The sequence below is a fragment of the Diabrotica undecimpunctata genome, chromosome 9, assembly GCF_040954645.1.
Source record: "Diabrotica undecimpunctata isolate CICGRU chromosome 9, icDiaUnde3, whole genome shotgun sequence".
Lineage (NCBI taxonomy): Eukaryota > Metazoa > Arthropoda > Insecta > Coleoptera > Chrysomelidae > Diabrotica > Diabrotica undecimpunctata.
Window position 1 is genome coordinate 18,096,136 of NC_092811.1, and position 20,845 is coordinate 18,116,980.

At 31.3% G+C, this 20,845-nt stretch overlaps 1 protein-coding gene across 1 annotated transcript; it reads left to right on the forward strand.

Annotated features, from left to right (window-relative positions):
- Positions 1-5,826: 5,826 nt before the first annotated feature.
- Positions 5,827-9,006, forward strand: LOC140450448 (uncharacterized). Its single transcript, XM_072544089.1, has 2 exons — positions 5,827-6,881; positions 8,946-9,006. The coding sequence occupies exons 1-2, from the start codon at positions 5,827-5,829 to the stop codon at positions 9,004-9,006; spliced, it is 1,116 nt and encodes a 371-aa protein (XP_072400190.1).
- The last annotated feature ends 11,839 nt before the right edge of the window (positions 9,007-20,845 follow it).

The following is a 20,845-nucleotide window of genomic DNA, read 5'->3' on the forward strand; positions in this document are numbered from 1 at the left end:
TGCCTATATAAAGCTCCTTTCCTTGAAAACCGTTTGGTGCAGATTTTACATTCAAATGGTTTTTCACCGGTATGCACTCTCATATGCGCTTCTAAATATTGTTTAATTGAAAATTGTCTGGTACAAATTCCACATTCAAATGGGTTTTCACCAGTATGCACTGCCATATGCGATTTCAAAACTTGTTTTGTTGAATATTTTTTGGTGCAAATTTTACATTCAAATAGTTTTTCACCAGTATGCACTCTCATATGCCTTTTTAAATCTTTTTTCGTTGAAAACTGTTTGGAGCAGATTTCACATTCAAATAGTTTTATACCAGTATGCAATATCATATGTGATTTTAAATTATCCTTTCTTGAACATTTTTTGGCGCAAATTTCGCATTCAAATAGTTTTTCACCAGAATGCACTCTCATATGCGTATTTAAAACTTGTTTCGTTGAAAACTGTTTGGTGCAAATTTCACATTTAAATGGATTTTTCCCACTATGCACTCTCATATGCGCTTTTAAACTTTGTTTTATTGAAAATTGTCTGGTACAAATCACACATTCAAATGGTTTTTCACCAGTATGCACTCTTATATGCGATTTTAAACTGTGTTTCGTTGAAAATTGTTTGGTGCAAATTCCACATTCAAATGGTTTTTCACCAGTATGAACTTTCATATGCGCTTCTAAATGGTGTTTCATTGAAAATTGTCTGGTACAGATCGCACATTCAAATGGGTTTTCACCAGTATGCACTACGATATGCGATTTCAAAACGTGTTTTGTTGAAAATTTTTTGGCACAAATTTTACATTCAAATAGTTTTTCACCAGTATGCACTCTCATATGCGTATTTAAAACTTGTTTCGTTGTAAACTGTTTAGAGCAAATTTCACATTTAAATGATTCTTCATTAGTATGCAATTTCATATGTATTTTTAAATAACTCTGCGTTGAAAATTGTTTAGTGCATAATCTACATCCAAATTTTTTTTCATCAGTATGCTCTGTCATATGTGATTTTAGATTATCGTTTTTGGAAAATTGTTTGGTACAAATTTCACATTCAAATGGTTTTTTCCCAGTGTGTATCCTCATGTGTAGTTCTAAACGATAATTGTTTGACAATGGTTTCCTGCAAATCATACATATAAAACGTTGTTCTCCAGGGTTCACATTGGTATCGGAAGTTATATAGGGATTCAAATTACTGTCACTTTTATTATGATTTGTTAATAGGCTATTGGCATCAGATGTCATATCTTTGCAAGAGAAACCTAAAATAATAATTACCTGTTAAATCAGAATTATGTAATTAAATGAAAATTAATAATGCATGGTTGCAGAAAATATATCTAGGCTGAGTTGAAGAAATATGTTTGTATATGTCGTACAAATTGTGATAATAAAAAAATAGGCAATCGTGTTTGCAGGATACACGGCCCTAAGAAAATATTGAAGTGAATACTTCTTAGCGCTCGGTATGCTGTTTTGCATGGGCTCGAAATCCTATTTAGTGTGACTCCAAAAATCGAGACGGGTGTAGTAACCTTGCGGTATACCGCAAGGTTACTACACCCGTCTCGATTTTTTTATTTTTTGCCAACCTGAATGACCGATTAAACCTCTGAATTCACTAGTTGAATACTTTAGAAATATAAATTGACGGTCGTAGTCTTTACAATATATATATATATATATATATATATATATATATATATATATATATATATATATATATATATATATGTATATATATATATATATATATATATATATATATATATATATATATATATATATATATATATATATATAACTGTTTTGGATGGGTTGGAGTCAATAAAAGGGCTATTGGTTAACTATTTTTTTATTCTCGAGCTTTCAATTGTGTTTACAATTATTATCAAGAGCTAAAAAAGACAAAATACTTACAAGGTTGAACTAAAAAGAAAAAACAATTTTTGTTAACTTACCAAATAAAAATTAGTTTAGTAAAAATTACTGCTAATACATTTTCAAAATATTTAATACAAAAATTTTTCAATCCAATAAATGTTTCTCCGAAAATTTTTATAATTTTGAAAACATTTTTTTTTTTAATAGAAAAATAATTGAATTTATAAATAAGTTCAAATAGCAACCAATTACAAATAGCCTCAATGTCATAAATGCCAACATAAAATTTTTATTTTTGACAATTATATTGCCAAAAGTAAAATTTCGTTTAAACATTCTTTTTTGTTTAGTAACAAAAAGAAGAAGATTTATTCACCGTTGACAGATGTCTGAAAGAATGTGACAGATATATGGAGAATTAAATATGACATTTTACAAGTTTTATATATAAATCATAAAGAAAGAATATAATTATAAATTTTGCTTAAATTTTGAATTTCTGATCTTTTGTTTAAACTATTATCACTTTTGCTAATACAAACCATTTCCAAAAAAGTCCTTTTAAATTTATTACTTTCATTACATAAAATTTTAATGTTATCAAAATCCATAATATGGTCTTTATCGATTACATGCTCTGCCAAAGCACAAGATGGTTTTTTAATTCTGCAATCACTTTTGTGAGAAATAATGCGATTTGAAAAATTTCTTCCGGTCTCACCAACATATTCAGCCTCACACTGAGTACAACTAATGCTCTATAGTAAATTCGTTTTTTCAAATTTGTCTATAGGATATTTAGTTTTAGAATATAAAGATGAAATAGTTTTGATGTTCTTTGTTGCTATTTTTATATTGTCAATAACTTTTAGTGTTTGTATTAATTTAGGTGTTAATGATGGTATAAAAGGTAGTGAATGATAATATATGTTCTGATTGTTAGATACAATGTTTTGAGATTGAGCAAAAAATGGTGTTGAATTATTTATATTACCAATATTAGAAAAAAGCATCCTATGTAGCATATCTGGAGGATAAGAGTTTTCAATTAGAATATTTTTTAATAATTGAAGATCTTCTTGTAGATAATCTGGATGAGAAAGTTTTAAAACACGTTCTTTTAATCCTGTTGTTCATTTTCATTTTATTTGGATGGTGAGAGTAATAGCTTATAAATCTGTTACTACATATGGGTTTTCTGAACCATCTGGTTTTCAACATATTGTCTGTATTTCTTACAATTCTCATGTCAAGGAATGGTAGAGAATTATCTACCTCTTCCTCAACTGTAAATTGTATATGTTGATTATGACTGTTGAAAATGTTGACTGTTTCATGAATTTTGTGTTTAGGAAGTGCCAAAACTAAATCATCTACATATCTCTTAATAAAAGGAATGAAAAAAGTGCAATTACTGATACAATCACTGATAACATCATCCATGACATAGCTACTTAGAATGGTTGAAAGACTAGATCCCATAGGACTACCAAAAATTTGTTTATAAAATACACCATTAAATATAAAAATATTAGAATCAAAAACAAAGTTGATAAGTGTTTTGAAATGTAATAAGTCAATATTAGTGTGTTGTGAAATCTCATTCCAATGTTTTTCAACACTACTTATGATTAAATCTAAAGGTAAATTAGTAAAAAGAGATGTTACATCAAAACTAACTAAAACATAATTTTGTGGTAATTGGAAATTATTAATGAAAGAACTAAAATCAAATGAATCTTTAATGTAAAAATTGTTGTTTAAATTATAAGCATTAGTTAAGATGTCAGTGAGGAGTTGTGCTATTGGTCCATTAGGAGGGCATAAAGATGAAACAATTGGTCTCATAGATAAAGTTGGTTTATATATTTTATTATTTATTATAAAAATTTTCGGAGAAACATTTATTGGATTGAAACATTTTTGTATTAAATATTTTGAAAATGTATTAGCAGTAATTTTTACTAAACTAATTTTTATTTGGTAAGTTAACAAAAATTGTTTTTTCTTTTTAGTTCAACCTTGTAAGTATTTTGTCTTTTTTAGCTCTTGACAATAATTGTAAACACAATTGAAAGCTCGAGAATAAAAAAATAGTTAACCAATAGCCCTTTTATTGACTCCAACCCATCCAAAACAGTTATATATATTTGTTCCAAACGAGTCACAAGTACTTCTTTTTTCTTATATATATATATATATATATATATATATATATATATATATATATAAAACTCAAATATTTGGGTGTGCAGCGGAAGATAGGACAAAGAAGTACTCTTTTTAGTTAACCAAGCTTTCGCAAATCTTTATTTGCATCATCAGGGTGCTACAATAAACAAAATTAGTACAAAATACAGAAAAGAATTATTTTGCATCTTACACTAATTGAGGTTAGTTGTCGTAATGTTTATTAAATGAAATGTGCAACTCATTTGATCCCTACAAATGATGGCGAAAACTATCCAAAATTGTTTTTAAAAAAACGTTCTTTAACAAATACATATTTAAAACACTTTAAAACACATATACAAGAACACTCAAATAAAATTATGTTAAAATAATTACAGAACATGTCATAATATAAAATTTAGGTTATAAACATTCTTATCAGAAACAAAAGAATTGGTTGTGAATTCGTTACTGCCAACTTAAAACGATAGAACGTTAGATCTTAATGATAACAATGTAAAGGTAATAGTATACCTGATAGACGCTGAACTTCTTGAAACAGAAAAGGTAAAAAGACTTATATTAGAACAAGTAGGAGAGGTACTGTATATCTCATATATAATGAAACTTATATTGTTGATGATGAATTGTCTGTGTTAGTAGATTCGTGTTTATCCAAAGTTAACAATAATGAATATAGGTTGCTTAAATTATTGGTATCTGTCTTTTTGTTAATAGTTTCTTTTTCTTGAAAAATGAAAGCCATCTCGAGAAACAATCTTTTTAAATAATTGCTCTCCGTGGATAGGATTTTTACATTTGGAAAATCGAAAGAGTGCCCTGTTGTGTTAGCATGTGTGGCTAGAGAACATCTATCAGGGTGTAACCTAATGTCACTCTTGTGAAGAGTCAAGCGGCTAGAAACTTTTTGGGAGGTGTGACCTATATAAGAACCTTCACAGCCCAAACAATTAAGTTTGTAGACAACATCACTTTTATCTAAGTTTGGTACTTTATCTTTCAATGACTTGTACAAAGATCCCACAACTAGAGTGCTTTTATAAGCAATTTTTACATTTGGTAGGTATTGAGCAAAAATTCTGGTCAATTTGGGAGAGACGTCCTTAATAAATGGAAGTGATACAAAAGATATATTAGGAATATTGTTAGTCAGTGAGTGGGAATCAGAGCTAACTTTCATAGCACCTGTATTTTGGGGAGGGTTTACTTGTGTGTTGAGTATAACAGAGGATGTGTTAAAGATGATTTTCCTGAGTAAGGATTCGGGGTAAGAATTATCTAGGAACAACTGTAAAAGGATGTTGAGATTCTTTTTTCTAAAAACAGGGTCAGCTAGTTTACAAACTCGTGTGGTCATTTGTTTGACTAGATTAATTTTCATGCTTGAGTTGTGGTAAGAGTGGTAGTTGAGATATCTTCCAGAGTTACACTTTTTTCTATACCAATCAATTGTAATGATGTTATCCGGTTCTCTAATAAACATTATATATATATATATATATATATATATATATATATATATATATATATATATACAAAACTCAAATATTTGGGTGTGCAGCGGAAGATAGGACAAAGAAGTACTCTTCTTGAATTCTTGAATTTATTAATATTACTATTTTTTATCTTATGAAAAGAAAAATTATAGTGTTTCATTTGTTTCTGAATAAAATTATTACAAATATGTTCACTAGTACTACTAATTATATTTGACTTAAGGGTATTTAATTTAAAATCTACTATGTTGAACAACCAACTTATTACTAAGGATTCTTGGATAAAAAATATCTCCCAAGTTGAAATTCCATCAAACGTTATTAAGTTTCTCTCGTTAGGTCCTAAGTTTAGCATTGGACCACGGTTAGGTATTGATTCTCCTACTAAACCGCTTTTATCAGATATTGATTTTATATCATCATTTATTCCGGATCCTGATTGTAGAAATATTGCAATTGCTAGATCGATTAACATAATCACTAATAACTCGTTTAAACGTAGGAGTTCCCCTTCTCTCCTACAAAATCTCTTGGAAGAAACTAAACGCTTCCTCAAATCTCACCCTGAGTTAGTAGTGACTCAATCTGACAAAGGTAATGTTACCGTAGTAATGTTGAAAGATGATTACTTTAAACTTTCTCAAGAGATTCTTGATCAGGGTTCATCCTACATAACCCTCCCTAGTGACCCAACTAGCAATATTCAAAATAAATCTAATGCCATAAAAAAACGCCTTTGGCAACAGAAACAAATTGATTTGAACACAGAAAAGAGACTCTCATCCTATAAAAGTGTTGTTGCAAAATTCTACACCCTCCCTAAAATCCATAAACCTAGCTTAACTATGAGACCTATAGTTTCCTCCATAGGCTCACCAACTGAACATATTGCAGGCTTTCTCACCAATATTTTGACCAAAGCTTATGATTCAAATAATGATTACTACATCAGAGATTCTTTCCAAGTTGTTGAGTTATTTAACAGAACTGTATTACCACATAATTATGTTCTCGTTAGTCTAGATGTGGTCTCCCTCCTCAGTAATGTTTACTTAAATGCCGTTTTCCGATCTATTCATAAACACTGGAATAAAATTTCGCAAGTATGTAGCATCGATTACGATATGTTTATTGAGATGATAGAGTTCCTGTTTAATTCCACTTGCTTCTCTTTCAAGAACAAATATTATAAACAAACCTTTGGCACTCCTATGGGAGCCAGTATCCCTCCAATTCTAGCTACATATGTAATGGATGATCTGTTGAATATCATTCTTCAGGTTGTTCCTTTTATTAAAAAGTATGTTGATGACATTATTATGTCGTGCCCACAAGGTTTAGAATTTGAGCTCTTAGACATTTTCAATAGCTACGACTCCCACATTCAATTTACTCTTGAAAAAGAGGATCAAAACCAATCTGTTCCTTTTCTCGACACAATGTTTATTAGAGAACTGGATAACATCATTACAATTGATTGGTATAGAAAAAAGTGTAACTCTGGAAGATACCTCAACTACCACTCTTACCACAAGTCAAGCATGAAAATTAATCTAGTCAAACAAATGACCACACGAGTTTGTAAACTAGCTGACCCTGTTTTTAGAAAGAAGAATCTCAACATCCTTTTACAGTTGTTCCTAGATAATTCTTACCCCGAATCCTTACTTAGAAAAATCATCTTTAACACATCCTCTGTTATACTCCATACAAGTAAACCCTCCCCAAAATACAGGTGCTATGAAAGTTAGCTCTGATTCCCACTCACTGACTAACAATATTCCTAATATATCTTTTGTATCACTTCCATTTATTAAGGACGTCTCTCCCAAATTGACCAGAATTTTTGCTCAATACGTACCAAATGTAAAAATTGCTTATAAAAGCACTCTAGTTGTGGGATCTTTGTACAAGTCATTGAAAGATAAAGTACCAAACTTAGATAAAAGTGATGTTGTCTACAAACTTAATTGTTTGGGCTGTGAAGGTTCTTATATAGGTCACACCTCCCAAAAAGTTTCTAGCCGCTTGACTCTTCACAAGAGTGACATTAGGTTACACCCTGATAGATGTTCTCTAGCCACACATGCTAACACAACAGGGCACTCTTTCGATTTTCCAAATCTAAAAATCCTATCCACGGAGAGCAATTACTTAAAAATATTGTTTCTCGAGATGGCTTTCATTTTTCAAGAAAAAGAAACTATTAAAAAAAAGACAGAAACCAATAATTTAAGCACTTATATTCATTATTGTTAACTTTGGATAAACACGAATCTACTAATACCGACAATTCATCATCAACAATATAAGTTTCATTAGATATGAGATATACAATACCTACTTCTTCTAAAATAAGTCTTTTTACCTTTTCTGTTTCAAGAAGTTCAGCGTCTATCAGATATACTATTACCTTTACATTGTTATCATTAAGATCTAACGTTATATCGTTCAAGTTAACAGTAACGAATTCACAACCAATTCTTTTGTTTCTGATAAAAATGTTTATAACCTAAATTTTATTTTATGACATGTTCTGTAATTATTTTAACATAATTTTATTTAAGTGTTCTTGTATATGTGTTTTAATATGTATTTGTTAAAGAACGTTTTTTTTTTTAAACAATTTTGGATAGTTTTCGCCATCATTTGTAGGGGTCAAATGAGTTGCTCATTTCATTTGATAAACATCACGACAACTAATCTCAATTAGTGTAAGATGCAAAATAATTCTTTTTCTGTGTTTTGTAATAATTTTGTTTATTGTAGCACCCTAATGATGCAAATAAAGATTTGCGAAAGCTTGGTTTACTAAAAAGAGTACTTCTTTGTCCTATCTTCCGCTGCACACCCAAATATTTGAGTTTTTAATTCTATTTGATCAGCATTGATGACAAGCGTTTATCGCTTTTTCACTATATATATATATATATATATATATATATATATATATATATATATATATATATATATATATATATATATATATATATATATTGTAAAGACTATGACCGTCAATTTATATTTCTAGAAAAAAGTATTTTAATCGGTCATGCAGGTTGGCAAAAAATAAAAAAATAAGTCAACTACTTCATAAGTTTATCGAAGACGTTTCGCTTTATACTTCTAAAGCTTCATCAGTTCTCTAAAATATAAAAGATAACATAGAGTTTATAAGAAATACAGATGTTTATAGTTCATAACTTACAACTCAATATGTAGGATATTATCGATATTATTATATATCTACTAGAAACTTTACTCATTATTTAAAACTAACTTAAAACTCTGCAGAAAATAATGTTCATATTCGTAAATACGAAGATTTAAAAAAATTTTTAAACGAACGTTTGGCTTCATTTAGATGGTTCTCCACTGAAGGCAAACAAAGCTCTGATTTATTGCAATCTATGCAAACAACGTGACGCGATACCAAAAACTTTTTAAAGGGCCATATGTCACCAAATTCCATGCTTCTCTTCTCTATTTCCCACAAATTACGAACAAGCTTACTAAACTATTCAAAAACATACCCGTCAAAATATCCCTAAAAAATACTAAAACCATTGGAAAGTTATTCTACAAGTCTAAAACTCCACTAAGCTCGTTAGAGCACACCAATGTCTATCAGATACACTGTTCAGAATGCAACTCCTGCTACATTGGCCAGACCAGTCGGTCACTCCTAGGGCGTATAACTTCACACAAAAGTGATATTAGACTTTCCAAACCCTCTTGTGCCCTTGCACAACACGCCATTTCCACCAAACATCACATTGACTTCACAAATACCAAAATACTGGCGAAACAAAATAACCATCAGAGACGCTCTTTTATTGAAATGTGTGAGATCCTCAAGAACTCATCGGTAATAAACAAAAGAACCGACATCGACAATTTGAGCCAGGTTTACCACTCTCTCATGTTACGAAATAAATAACCCCTATTCTCAGGTAAAATTTGGCTTATTTTCCAATAAAAAAATAACACAATCATTGCCTAGTTCCAAGTTTCATATACAGTGATGAGTGTCTTACCACCCGGCAAAATAGCGGAAAGGATAGAAGACAGATTAAGTTGTGAGATAGTACGAGATAAGGCTAGTTATTAGACGTGTCTATTTGACTTCAGTCCTAATTATACGGATGGCCTCGAAAATATTTTATTTTAATAATTTCTGATGTTAGAATAAATGATTAAATATATTAAGATATATTATAGTAAAAAACATTAATTAGTAGCGATTTTAAATTATAAATCTTTAAGTTTATTTAATAATAAAAATAACTCAACTGAAACATTTGACTAAACTAAATAGGTATGATCAGTCCAAAATCAATTGTTGTATGTGGAGTTGGCGTAATAGTTAGAGACGTTGGCGTAATAGTTAGAGACGTTGTCTATTGATAAGAAGACTGGGGTTCAATTCACACCAAGGGTAAAATTTTTGTTTTACTCAATCAAAAATAATAGAAAATATGATACATATTAGGTAACAAGTTTTCGAAAAACTCATTATTTACAATTTATTCTTATTCCAATGTTATAAAATAGAAATACAAAATATTTCAAATTCAATTCCAGTTTTACAGTCTTCAGTTGTGAATGGAAAATAATCCATTGAAGACTGTTTAATGTCAAATCCATCACTAAATTCTCAGTGTTAATATCAATTCCTCTGTACAGGTAATGATTTTCAAAACAATTGACGACATTGGAATCGATGCGCGCGAACAGCTACCTGCTTTATAGCTAACCAAATCATCAAGCCTTCAAGTTATCAAATAATAACACATCGAGAAGTGTTTTTTACGGTAAACAGAAACTTTTTATTGACAAAACAATTCGTGAAAAGGATTTTAACGGTCGAGGAAAAAGTGCAAATTGTTGTCTGGCATGTGAATGGATTATCAGACAACATGATTAGACAACAATTTATAAATATGTTTCCAAATAGGCCGGCTCCAGCACGATCAACAATTCAGTCTATTATACGTAATTTTTTTACTTATGGATGGATCCGTGTTCGATCCAAGAGGAGTTCGCGGACGAAGGGAGGTAAATCCAGATTTGGAACTAAGGGACACTTTGATTTGTGCAAGTATTGAGCAAAATCCTACCCAATCAACACCTCGTCTCGGAGAACAATGTGGAATTCCAAGATTTAGAGTAGGTGAAATTTTGTAAAGACATCGATACCGTCCCTATAAACTTCATAAATCCAACGAACAATTCCCTGGGGATCAATATAGACGTTTAGAATTTTGTCAAACTGCAATGGACATGTCACATCAAGATGAACATTTTTTAGAGAACGTTTTGTTCACCGATGAATGTACGTTTTCATTGCATGGCCGTCACAATTCAATCAATGCTAGGTATTGATCTCGAGGAAATCCTCGTCAGATTTATGTCGCTCGTACCCAGCGTCTTCGAAAAGTAAATGTTTGGGGAGGCATAATAGGGAATCATGTCATTGGTCCATTTTTTATAGACGGTATGTTGATTGGGCGGAAATACTTGGAACTTCTGCAAAATGAAATTGTCCCAGCCCTTTGTAATTTACCAATACCTTTCGATTCCATATGATTTCAACACGATGGTTGTCCTGCACATAATTCTCGCATCGTCAGTGAATATCTCAGTGCGACTTTTCCTAATCGATTGATTAGTGGCCACGGATATTTTTTTATTTTTGTAGAATTTTTACTTATTTAAACATTCTTTAAAAGTTTTTACTTTATTTTCGAAAGTACGACGATACTGTTTTGTCAATAAGATTTTTTGTTTAAACTTTAGTTTTTGTTTAGTGATTCAAAGCAAAACGATCTTTGCATAATCAAAATTTCAAATTATTAAAAAAAAAAAGAAAACCACATGTGGGTTTTGAACTCTAATCGTCTGCGATGTCTGTATCGCAATGTCGAATTCTTACCACTAATCCACGAAGGATTTATAATTATTTCGTGACAAAAGTGTATGAAACTCCTCAAATCATAGTAGAAATTATTCTTGGTTAATAATTTAAAACTTTAGATTAAATAATCACTATTAATTAAATTATTTTATTCACATTTTTGCTTTATTGTGGTCAATCAGTTTTTACTTTATGCGAAATTAAAAAATAAAAATACGTCACACATTCGACGTTACTCATAATAATTATGACCGAGGTGATTTAGCTCGAATCTAACGTCTAAAGGTGTGAGACTATCGATAGTGGTAATGTAATGTAATATAAATTATAGGTTTTTCCGATTATTTCTCACCTCTACGAGTTTCATCTCTTTTTATTTCACAAGGTAACTGTGTTTTCTATCTCTTCCGGGTGGTAAGACACTCATCACTGTATATATTTAGGGATTCTACAGTATTCACTGCCTTCCCTCGCTCAACCGTTTCCATCTCTCTCTGTTGTTCTATTCTCCATCGTTTAGTCCTCTTTTACTCATGGCGTCGTCTACTTCGTTCCTCCAGGATTTTCGGGGTCGTCCTCTTTTCCTCCTTCCTATGGGGCTCCATTCGGTTATTCTCTTTATCCATCTGCTGTCGCTAGTTCTTCTTACATGTCCATACCACTTTAGTCTTTTTTGTTCTATATATGTTAGTATGTCTGTTTCTATTGAAGTTCTTTGCTTTATTTCGTCATTACTTCTCCTATCCATTCTTGTTACTCTGCAGCATCTTCGCAGGTATTCCATCTCTGTTACTACTATCTTACTGCTGTTTTTCTTGTTTATGATCCAATTTTCAGCCCCATATGTCATAATACTTCGCACTAATGTTTTATAAATCTGCGTTTTTGTCTTCATATTTAGGTGTCTATCCCACCATACTGAGTTAAGTTGTCGGATTGCTGTTCTTGTTTGTCCTAATCTTTGTGTAATTTCTTCCTCTGTTGTTGCCTTTTTCGTGATTATAAACCCCAGGTATTTGAATTTATCCTTTCCTTTGATTGTTACGTTGTCATCAATCTGTAGATCTTCTATGTCTTCTTCATAGGTAGATAGGTATTCTGTTTTCGCGAGGTTAATATCTAGGCCAGCCTTGGTATATTCTTCTTGTAGTTTCTCCAAGTTTCATTAAAAACATGTCCAAGTTTCATTAAAACATAAATTAAAAATAATATATAAAATTTTTCCGCCATACAAATCCATCCGTCCAACTAATCATGCAATGACCCCTGTAGAAGTTCATAATTGTCTCAAACCTTGGAATTTGGTGACATATGGCCCTTTAAAAAGTTTTTGGTATCGCGTCACGTTGTTTGCATAGATTGTAATAAATCAGTTAGAAGTATAAAGCGAAACGTCTTCGATAAACTTATGAAGTAGTTGACTTCTTTTTTTATTTTTTGCCAACCTGAATGACCGATTAAACCTCTGAATTCACTAGTTGAATACTTTAGAAATATATATATATATATATATATATATATATATATATACATATATATATATATATATACATATATATATATATATATATATATATATATATATATTTAATTAATTATATGGCTTTGGTAAAGACCAATTAGCCAGACGATTTTTTTTCTCTAACTATAATAATTAAAAAAAAAATCAACAAAAAAACTATAGAAATTTAAAGAAAACTCATCCTTCATAATAACAATGCTTAAAGTATTAGTAGTGTAAAAGTTAAGTGTGAGCAGTGTATGTATTTTTTTTTTAATTTTATTTTCTTTTTTTGTGTTTTTTTTTATTTTTTCGTCGCCCACTTACAAAATCTAACTAGTTGCAGAATTGCTAACAAAGAGATCGTTAGTAATTTACAATTTTATTTTGCACCTTTTGGCGTGATTATATAAGCAGTACAATATATTAATATTCTTATTGAAAATTATACAATTTAAATTTATGGGTAAGCAAATTTTGTTATTAACAACTACTTCATTATACAATTTATCTGTGCTTTGACTATTTAATTAACAACCAAGTAGAATGTGTGTTAAGTCTCCAAGTTCACCACATAAACATGAGGAATCATCAATTAAACCAATTTTACATTTATAGCTTGGTGACATTGCATGACTTGCTCTTATTTTGTTTAAAGTAATAATAAAGTTCCTGTTGTTTTGGTTGTGGAACCATCTTATTATTTGGATTTGGACTTGACATGATTTATAATTTAATCCTATTTGTTTGCTGTCATATAGTTCTTGCCGTTTAGTCCTAAGTTGAACTTTAAGTGTGGAATTCAAATCTGTATATGGAATACACTGGTTAATAGAATCTCTGTGTAAGTCTGAGGCGGATTTTGCAAACTTATCAGCAATTTCGTTTCCTTGTATACCCGACTGCCCTTTGATCCAAACTATTAGCACCTTCCCTTGCGAGTTAAGTATTTCGTGATTGGTCTGTAGTATTTCTACTTCTAGATGATTTAAGTTCTTGGCCGCACTTATATTTTTTAGGTTCTCTATGACACCTCTACAATCCGTAAATATGACACTTTTGAGTCTATACGTCCTAAGTATATATTTTAGAGCTTCACTTATTGCAAACATTTCTGCTGTATATATCGTTGCCTCATCTGGTAATCTGAACTCTTCGTGATATTTTGAGGTGTAATCGTAAAAAGTGGAACCTGTACGAATTTGTTTTGATCCATCGGTGTAAATCTGATAATAGTCAGGCCATCGTTGATTGACCGTTTCGAGGAAGTGGTCGTTTTTGTCAATCTGAAACGTCTTAATTTTTTTAGAAAAAAGGATACCTATATATATATATATATATATATATATATATATCATTGTAAATGAAAGAGATATCAAACTGTCGAACAAGACTTGGCAATGTTCTGAATTTGCTAAAGACCATGCATTTTTCACGTGTACTTTTCTATCATTTGCGCACCTCGCGGTTCTTCGCTCTCTTGGGTTAGTGGATAGAGCAGGGGTTCCAATTTTTTTTTGGTCTCGGAACACTAATTGACGATATGTTTTGTGGCGGAAATCTAATTGACGATATTTTTTTTTTTTTTGGTGGAACCCTAATTGACGATATTTTTTTTTTGGCGGAACCCTAATTGACGATATTTTTTTTTTTTTGGTGGAACCCTAATTGACGATATTTTTTTTTTGGCGGAACCCTAATTGACGATATTTTTTTTTTGGCGGAACCCTAATTGACGATATTTTTTTTTTGGCGGAACCCTAATTGACGATATTTTTTTTTTTTTTGCGGAAACCTAATTGGCGATATTTTTTTGGCGGAACCCCATTTTGATAAATAAAGAAATTACTATGTAGTTTGAATATTTTTCATGTAAGACTGTAACAGAAGGAAGAAATTATGAATGAAAAATAATATAAGGAATACAAAATATTTATTATAAAAAGATAAAGAAATTTTTTCACACATTTTCTTATAATACGAATTCATTTTTTGTTGAACAAGATACTGTAAGTATTGAAGATTTGCTTTTCAATGCGATATCAAATTCTGATTTTGATCAAATTATTTTTAGTTTACATATAGTATATGAAAATTCATACAATAAACAAAGAATTATAATATGTATTGTTCTGAAGCTATTTTCTTGTGGCATTTTAAATTAATTAATATTTAAATGGGAATAAGCCACAATTAAAGGTTAAAATACATTTATTGACGTTTCAATTTCAACTTCGATTTCCGAAGTGGAAATTGAAACGTCAATAAATGTATTTTAACCTTTAATTGTGGCTTATTCCCATTTAAATATTAATTATAATATGTAGTATTAAAATTAGGCTTAATGTCTGACAATTGAATACAAAGATCCGGAGCTGCATCCAGCCTATTTGTAAACTTGATTTGGTATAAGCGTAAGCTGAAAAACCAGCCTCACATTAGTAAGTAGTCACAAAACGTAAGTAAGTAAAAGTCGTAAGTATTCATCTTTAAGTGCAATCCAAAAGTCATTCAGATTAGAATCTTCTGGTTCGAATTTTTGTTTTAGAAGGGATGAACACTTAATTTTTTTTTATTATAACTAATAAATTAACAATCAGAATAAAACAATGTATTCTATAAGTTAATGTGATGAGTTTAGGTCCTGTCCCTTGGTTCTGGCGTGATGTGGTCCCCTCCAGTGAGAGAATCACGGGTCCATGTTACTGGTCTGTTGGCCAACGTCGCTTTAGTCTTCTGATAACTCGATGTTGAGGTATTGCGGAAATTAATGGATTGGAGTGTGTGTTCACTTTTTGAATGTATTGTAATTTCTTTTGCTGGTATACTTCTTTCACTGTTGAGATCTTGAGATCCTCATAGATTCTTTGGTTGGTTACGTACCAGGGTGCATCAACAATTGCTCTTAAGATTTTTGATTGGCATCTTTCCGTAATAGCAATATTAGATTTACTACTAAAGCCCCATAGCTCTATGCCATATGTCCATATTGGTTTGATAACTGTTTTATATATTAGAATTTTATTATTTATTGACAGCTTGGAGTTTTTTCCAATTAACCAATTGATTTCTTTTTGTCTTAGTTGTATTTGTTTTCTTTTTTTGGTGATGTGTTCTTTCCAACACAGGGTTTATTCCAGGTGTAGCCCTAGGTATTTGGTTGTTTTAGTCCTGGGTATTTCCTCATTGTTGATATATATTGGTGGTGGTGTTTCTCGTCGTAAAGTAAAAGTTACGTGGGTTGACTTGTTTTCATTTATTTTTATTGTCCATTGTTTTAGCCAGTTTTCAAGCTCATACAAATAGTCTTGGAGTTGTTGTGTAGCTATGTTAATGTGTTTGTGACTTGTAAGTGCTACTGTGTCATCTGCAAATGTGCCAATTGTTACGTTATATGATGTTGGTAGATCAGACGTATATAATATATATAATGAAGGTCCCAGGACGCTTCCCTGTGGAATTCCCGCCCTAATGGGATGCGTTTTGGATATTTCTCCATTTACTTTTGTTCTAAACTGTCGGTTTTCCAAGTATGATGTAAGTATTCGAAAGAATGGTGGTATTATTTGTTTAATTTTATAAAGAAGTCCTTTAAGCCAAACCTTATCAAAAGCTTGACGTACATCTAGTGATACCATTGGGCAATATTCCTTTTTTTCTAATGCGGAATTGATTTTATGGGTTATTCGGTGGCATTGCTGTATCTAGTGTTCTCGTCGAAATTAAAACTGATAATTTGGTATCCAATTTGCGCCTGTAAAGTCTGGATCTATTCTTTTTATTAAAAGTTTTTCTAGTAATTTGGAGATTGTTGATAACAGACTGATAGCTCGATAGGATGAGACTTCACTTGGATCCTTTCCTGGTTTTGGGAATAATAGTATTTCTGCAATTTTTAGATTGTTGGGCAAATAATTACATCTTAATATTGCGTTAAATATATATGTAAGGATTACTATACCCTTTTTTGGTAATTCTTTTAGCATTTTTGGTGTTATTAGGTCAACTCCTGGTGACTTTTTGATATTTAGTCTTAAGATTTCTTCTTTAAGTTCTTTGGGTGTTGTTAATTTTATTGGATTTACTGATGGTTGTTCTGAGTTTAAATAATTAATAATTTCTTGATCTTCTACATTGTTGTGTGGTTGGAATACTGTTGCTAAATGTTCAGCAAATAATTCTGATTTTTCTTTATCGCTTCTTGCCCATTGGTTCTGTGTGTCTGTGGTTTTTCTTACTGGTGGGGTTATTGCTTGAGGTTTTAAGGATGATTTGATTGGTTTCCATATTGAATGGTCGTATCTATTAAGTTGTGTTACATATTTTTTGACTGACTCTTCTCTTGCAATTTTTAGTTGTGTTTTTAATTTATTGGTTAAGCGATTGTAAAACGTTTTATCCGCTGGGTTCCGACTTTGTTGCCATTTGGCTCTTGCTCTTCTTTTTTCAGCAATGAGCTTTTTAATTTCTAATGGAATATTTATTCTTTTCTCGATTTTATTTTTATCTGCATCGTTCGGTGTCGCTTCTTTTGCAGCGTTTTGCAATAAAGTTATAAGGTTGTTTGTAGCTGCTTCTATTTCTGAAGGGCTTTTTAGTCTTACATTTAGTTTAATGTTTTCATCCAGTATTTTTCGGTAAAGGTTCCAATCTGTTCTAGGCCCATGCAGTTTTGGGTTGTTTGTTAATAACGCATGTGCTAATTGTTGCAATAATTGGTGAATGATCTAAAGATAGATCATAACTTGGAACTATGTCCATAAAGGTGTTAGATATTCCTTTTATGATGCAAAAATCTAAGAGGTCTGGTCTTTTTTGGGGTCCGTTGGCCAGTACGTTGGTGTTCCTGTTGATAAATATGAGTATTTATTTTCTTGCATTAAGCTATAGAGCTCTCTCCCCTTTGTTGTTATTAATCTTGATCCCAGTAAGTGTGTTTACTATTAAAGTCACCAGCTGCGATAAATTTTGGACCTAGAGTATTGAAGAAGGATCCGAAATTGTTTTTTTTTTAATATTGTGCTTTGGAGGGCAATATACTGCTGTTATTGTTATTTCGTAAGGTAATGAGCACACTTTAATTACTGTAGCTTGGATACAGTCTGTTATATAACTTTCCATCATGAAATGTTTAATTGATTGTTTGATCAAGATTGCTGTACCTCCATGGGCTGTCTTGTCTGGGTGGTTAGTATGGTACGTTAGATAATGAGGTATTTTAAAATACGATTTGTCTGTAAAATGTGTCTCACTTATTAATACTATATCTATAAAATTTTGTTGTAGAAATATTATCACCTCGTCCTTATGATTCAGCAGGCCATTGGCGTTCCATTCAGCTATTCGTAAAAAGAATTTTATTTGCATACGAGTTTACTTAGCATGTTTATTACCATGCTGTTTTGTTGCAAGATTTGATTAAACATGGCTTTGAATTCTTCTAAAAACTTCATAAGAATAGTGTTTGATCTTGGTTATCTGAAGGAGCAGCAGGAGGTTGTCTATTACTCGCTGCATTAGCATAGCTTACATTTGGTCTTACTGTATTGGGTATAAAGTTTCTGTTACGTGCTTGCGACATATTTTGGTGATAATTATATGTAGTTTGTGCCATATTTTTATTTCTATTTAAATTACGATAATATTAGTATCCTTTATAGTTAGCTGGGTGACTCCTCCACATAAAGCACACGTAGCTGGTGTGTTCTTATGAACACTTAATGTCGATCAAATTCTCATACTCTGGCATAGTTAGCATCGATGGCTTGGTATGTTTTGTGAATGGATTCTGAACCCAGTCGATGTCCTGTAACTTTTCCGGCAAATAATCTTTCAAGGATTTTTCGGGGTTAATTAAATGTTCAATTATGTTTTTTTTTTCTACATCTTACGTTACTTCTAGTAGTTACTCCCTGAGTTATTTAAAAGAGTAAAACATTGGTAATTTTTTTGTTCCACACATTCTATCCAGAAGCAAATTTTGTTTTTAAGCGACGATATTTTGTCTTTCACTGTAAATGTAGTTACTGTTCTTCCTCGTAGGGAAGGTAGAATACGTTGAGTTTATCAAATATATCAGCTAAGTAAGCCAATATCATCAACCATTGCTTATCATGCAATAGTTCAACAAGCGTACTAACAGATACAGAAATGAGTTGTTCAGCAAAGAATATCTTAATATTGTTCTGAAGCTATTTTCTTGTGGCATTTTAAATTAATTTATATTTAAATGGGAATAAGCCACAATTAAAGGTTAAAATACGTTTATTGACGTTTCAATTTCCACTTCGGAAATCGTTCTCAAAATACAAACATTAGTACAATAGAATATCTTAAGTTCGTTGCGCAATTCAAATAATCTTGATAAAACTTTTCCTTTTGAAAGCCATCTTACCTCTTCACACGCATTTTTAAAAAGCCTCGACTGGAGTGGATGTGATTTAACGTAGTTAACAATTTGTACGGCTTGATCGAGAACTTTCTTTAAAGCCGATGGCAGTTTTTTCGCGACAAGGGCATGGCGATGCAGAACGCAGTAACTGCTACTACAATTGGGTGCAATATTCTTTATTCTTGTTTCAGTTCCTTTTATTTTATCGACCATAGCTGCAGCTCCGTCACTGCACACACCAATGCATTTGTTCCAGTCAATATGGTGTTTAGTCATATAATTATCAATGACTTTAAAAATTCCTTCTCCTGTTGTGTTGGTCTCCAAGGGTGTACAGGGAAACAAATCTTCTTCAATTTATTGATCCTTCGAAGGGGTATCTCACGAAAACAAGCAGAATTGATAACCCGGCGACATCTGTACTTTCGTCAAGTTGTAAAGCAAACATCACACTGTCTTTCAAACAGCTGCAACTTTATTTGCTGCATCTTCTCTGAATACGCAACTGACGATATCTGCAATACACGGTTTGATTAAATTCTCTGCAATCGTGTGTGGTGTATCAGCACGAGCAATTATGTAACTTAACAGGAATGATGCTTGTGTTGCGTTTTCATTATCTGTTTTAACATATCTTTGTAAAGCAGCCATACCGGTTTTATGTACTTCTTTTTATCTTTCAAAAAAGCTTACACTTTTATCTTTCAGTTGCGGATGGTTGTCGTCAAGATGCCGTTTAAGCTTTACAGGTACAAGAGAGCTATTGCAAATAATTTGACTGCAAATAACGAATTGTCCATCTTGATTCTTTGCAATTCCCACAGGAATAAATCTGAAGGACAAGTAGGATTCATCATATTTTCCCTTTTTTGAAATAGTTCTCTCCTTAGATTCAGCCTTTTTGTTGGTCGGTGTATTTTGTCGGTCTTGTCCAGCACCAGGGTCTTCCATATTTACTTCCGTACTCTGTAATAAATTGTTAATGATCAGCAAACGATATTGATAAATAACCAGCAACAACAATAAATAAACTTTATAAATAATAAACAACAACAATATTAAATGAAAAGTAAAAGTTGTCATTGGTAAGACTGTATTAAATAGGTCAGGTAAATAAAACTTTCTTACAGAACAACCAACAACGGCTTCTTCTGAAATATTTTCTGTAGACTCTGTTGGTAAATGTGATTGAACACTTTTGCTATTTGCAAGACGTCCCGTTTTGAACCAATTATTCATTATTATAAACTGAAACAAAAAGGAAATCCTTAATTTAATAAAATATCACGATGCACACGACAGTTATTTTAATCGGTTTCTAAATCTTGATTACTTACAAAATGTATACATTCGGTACTTGATAAAAATAAGTAAGAACATCAAATTAAATCATTTGCATTTAATTTCGAACAGTGTGCTTAAAAATAGTTACGAATAAGCAAAAACTTACCTGCA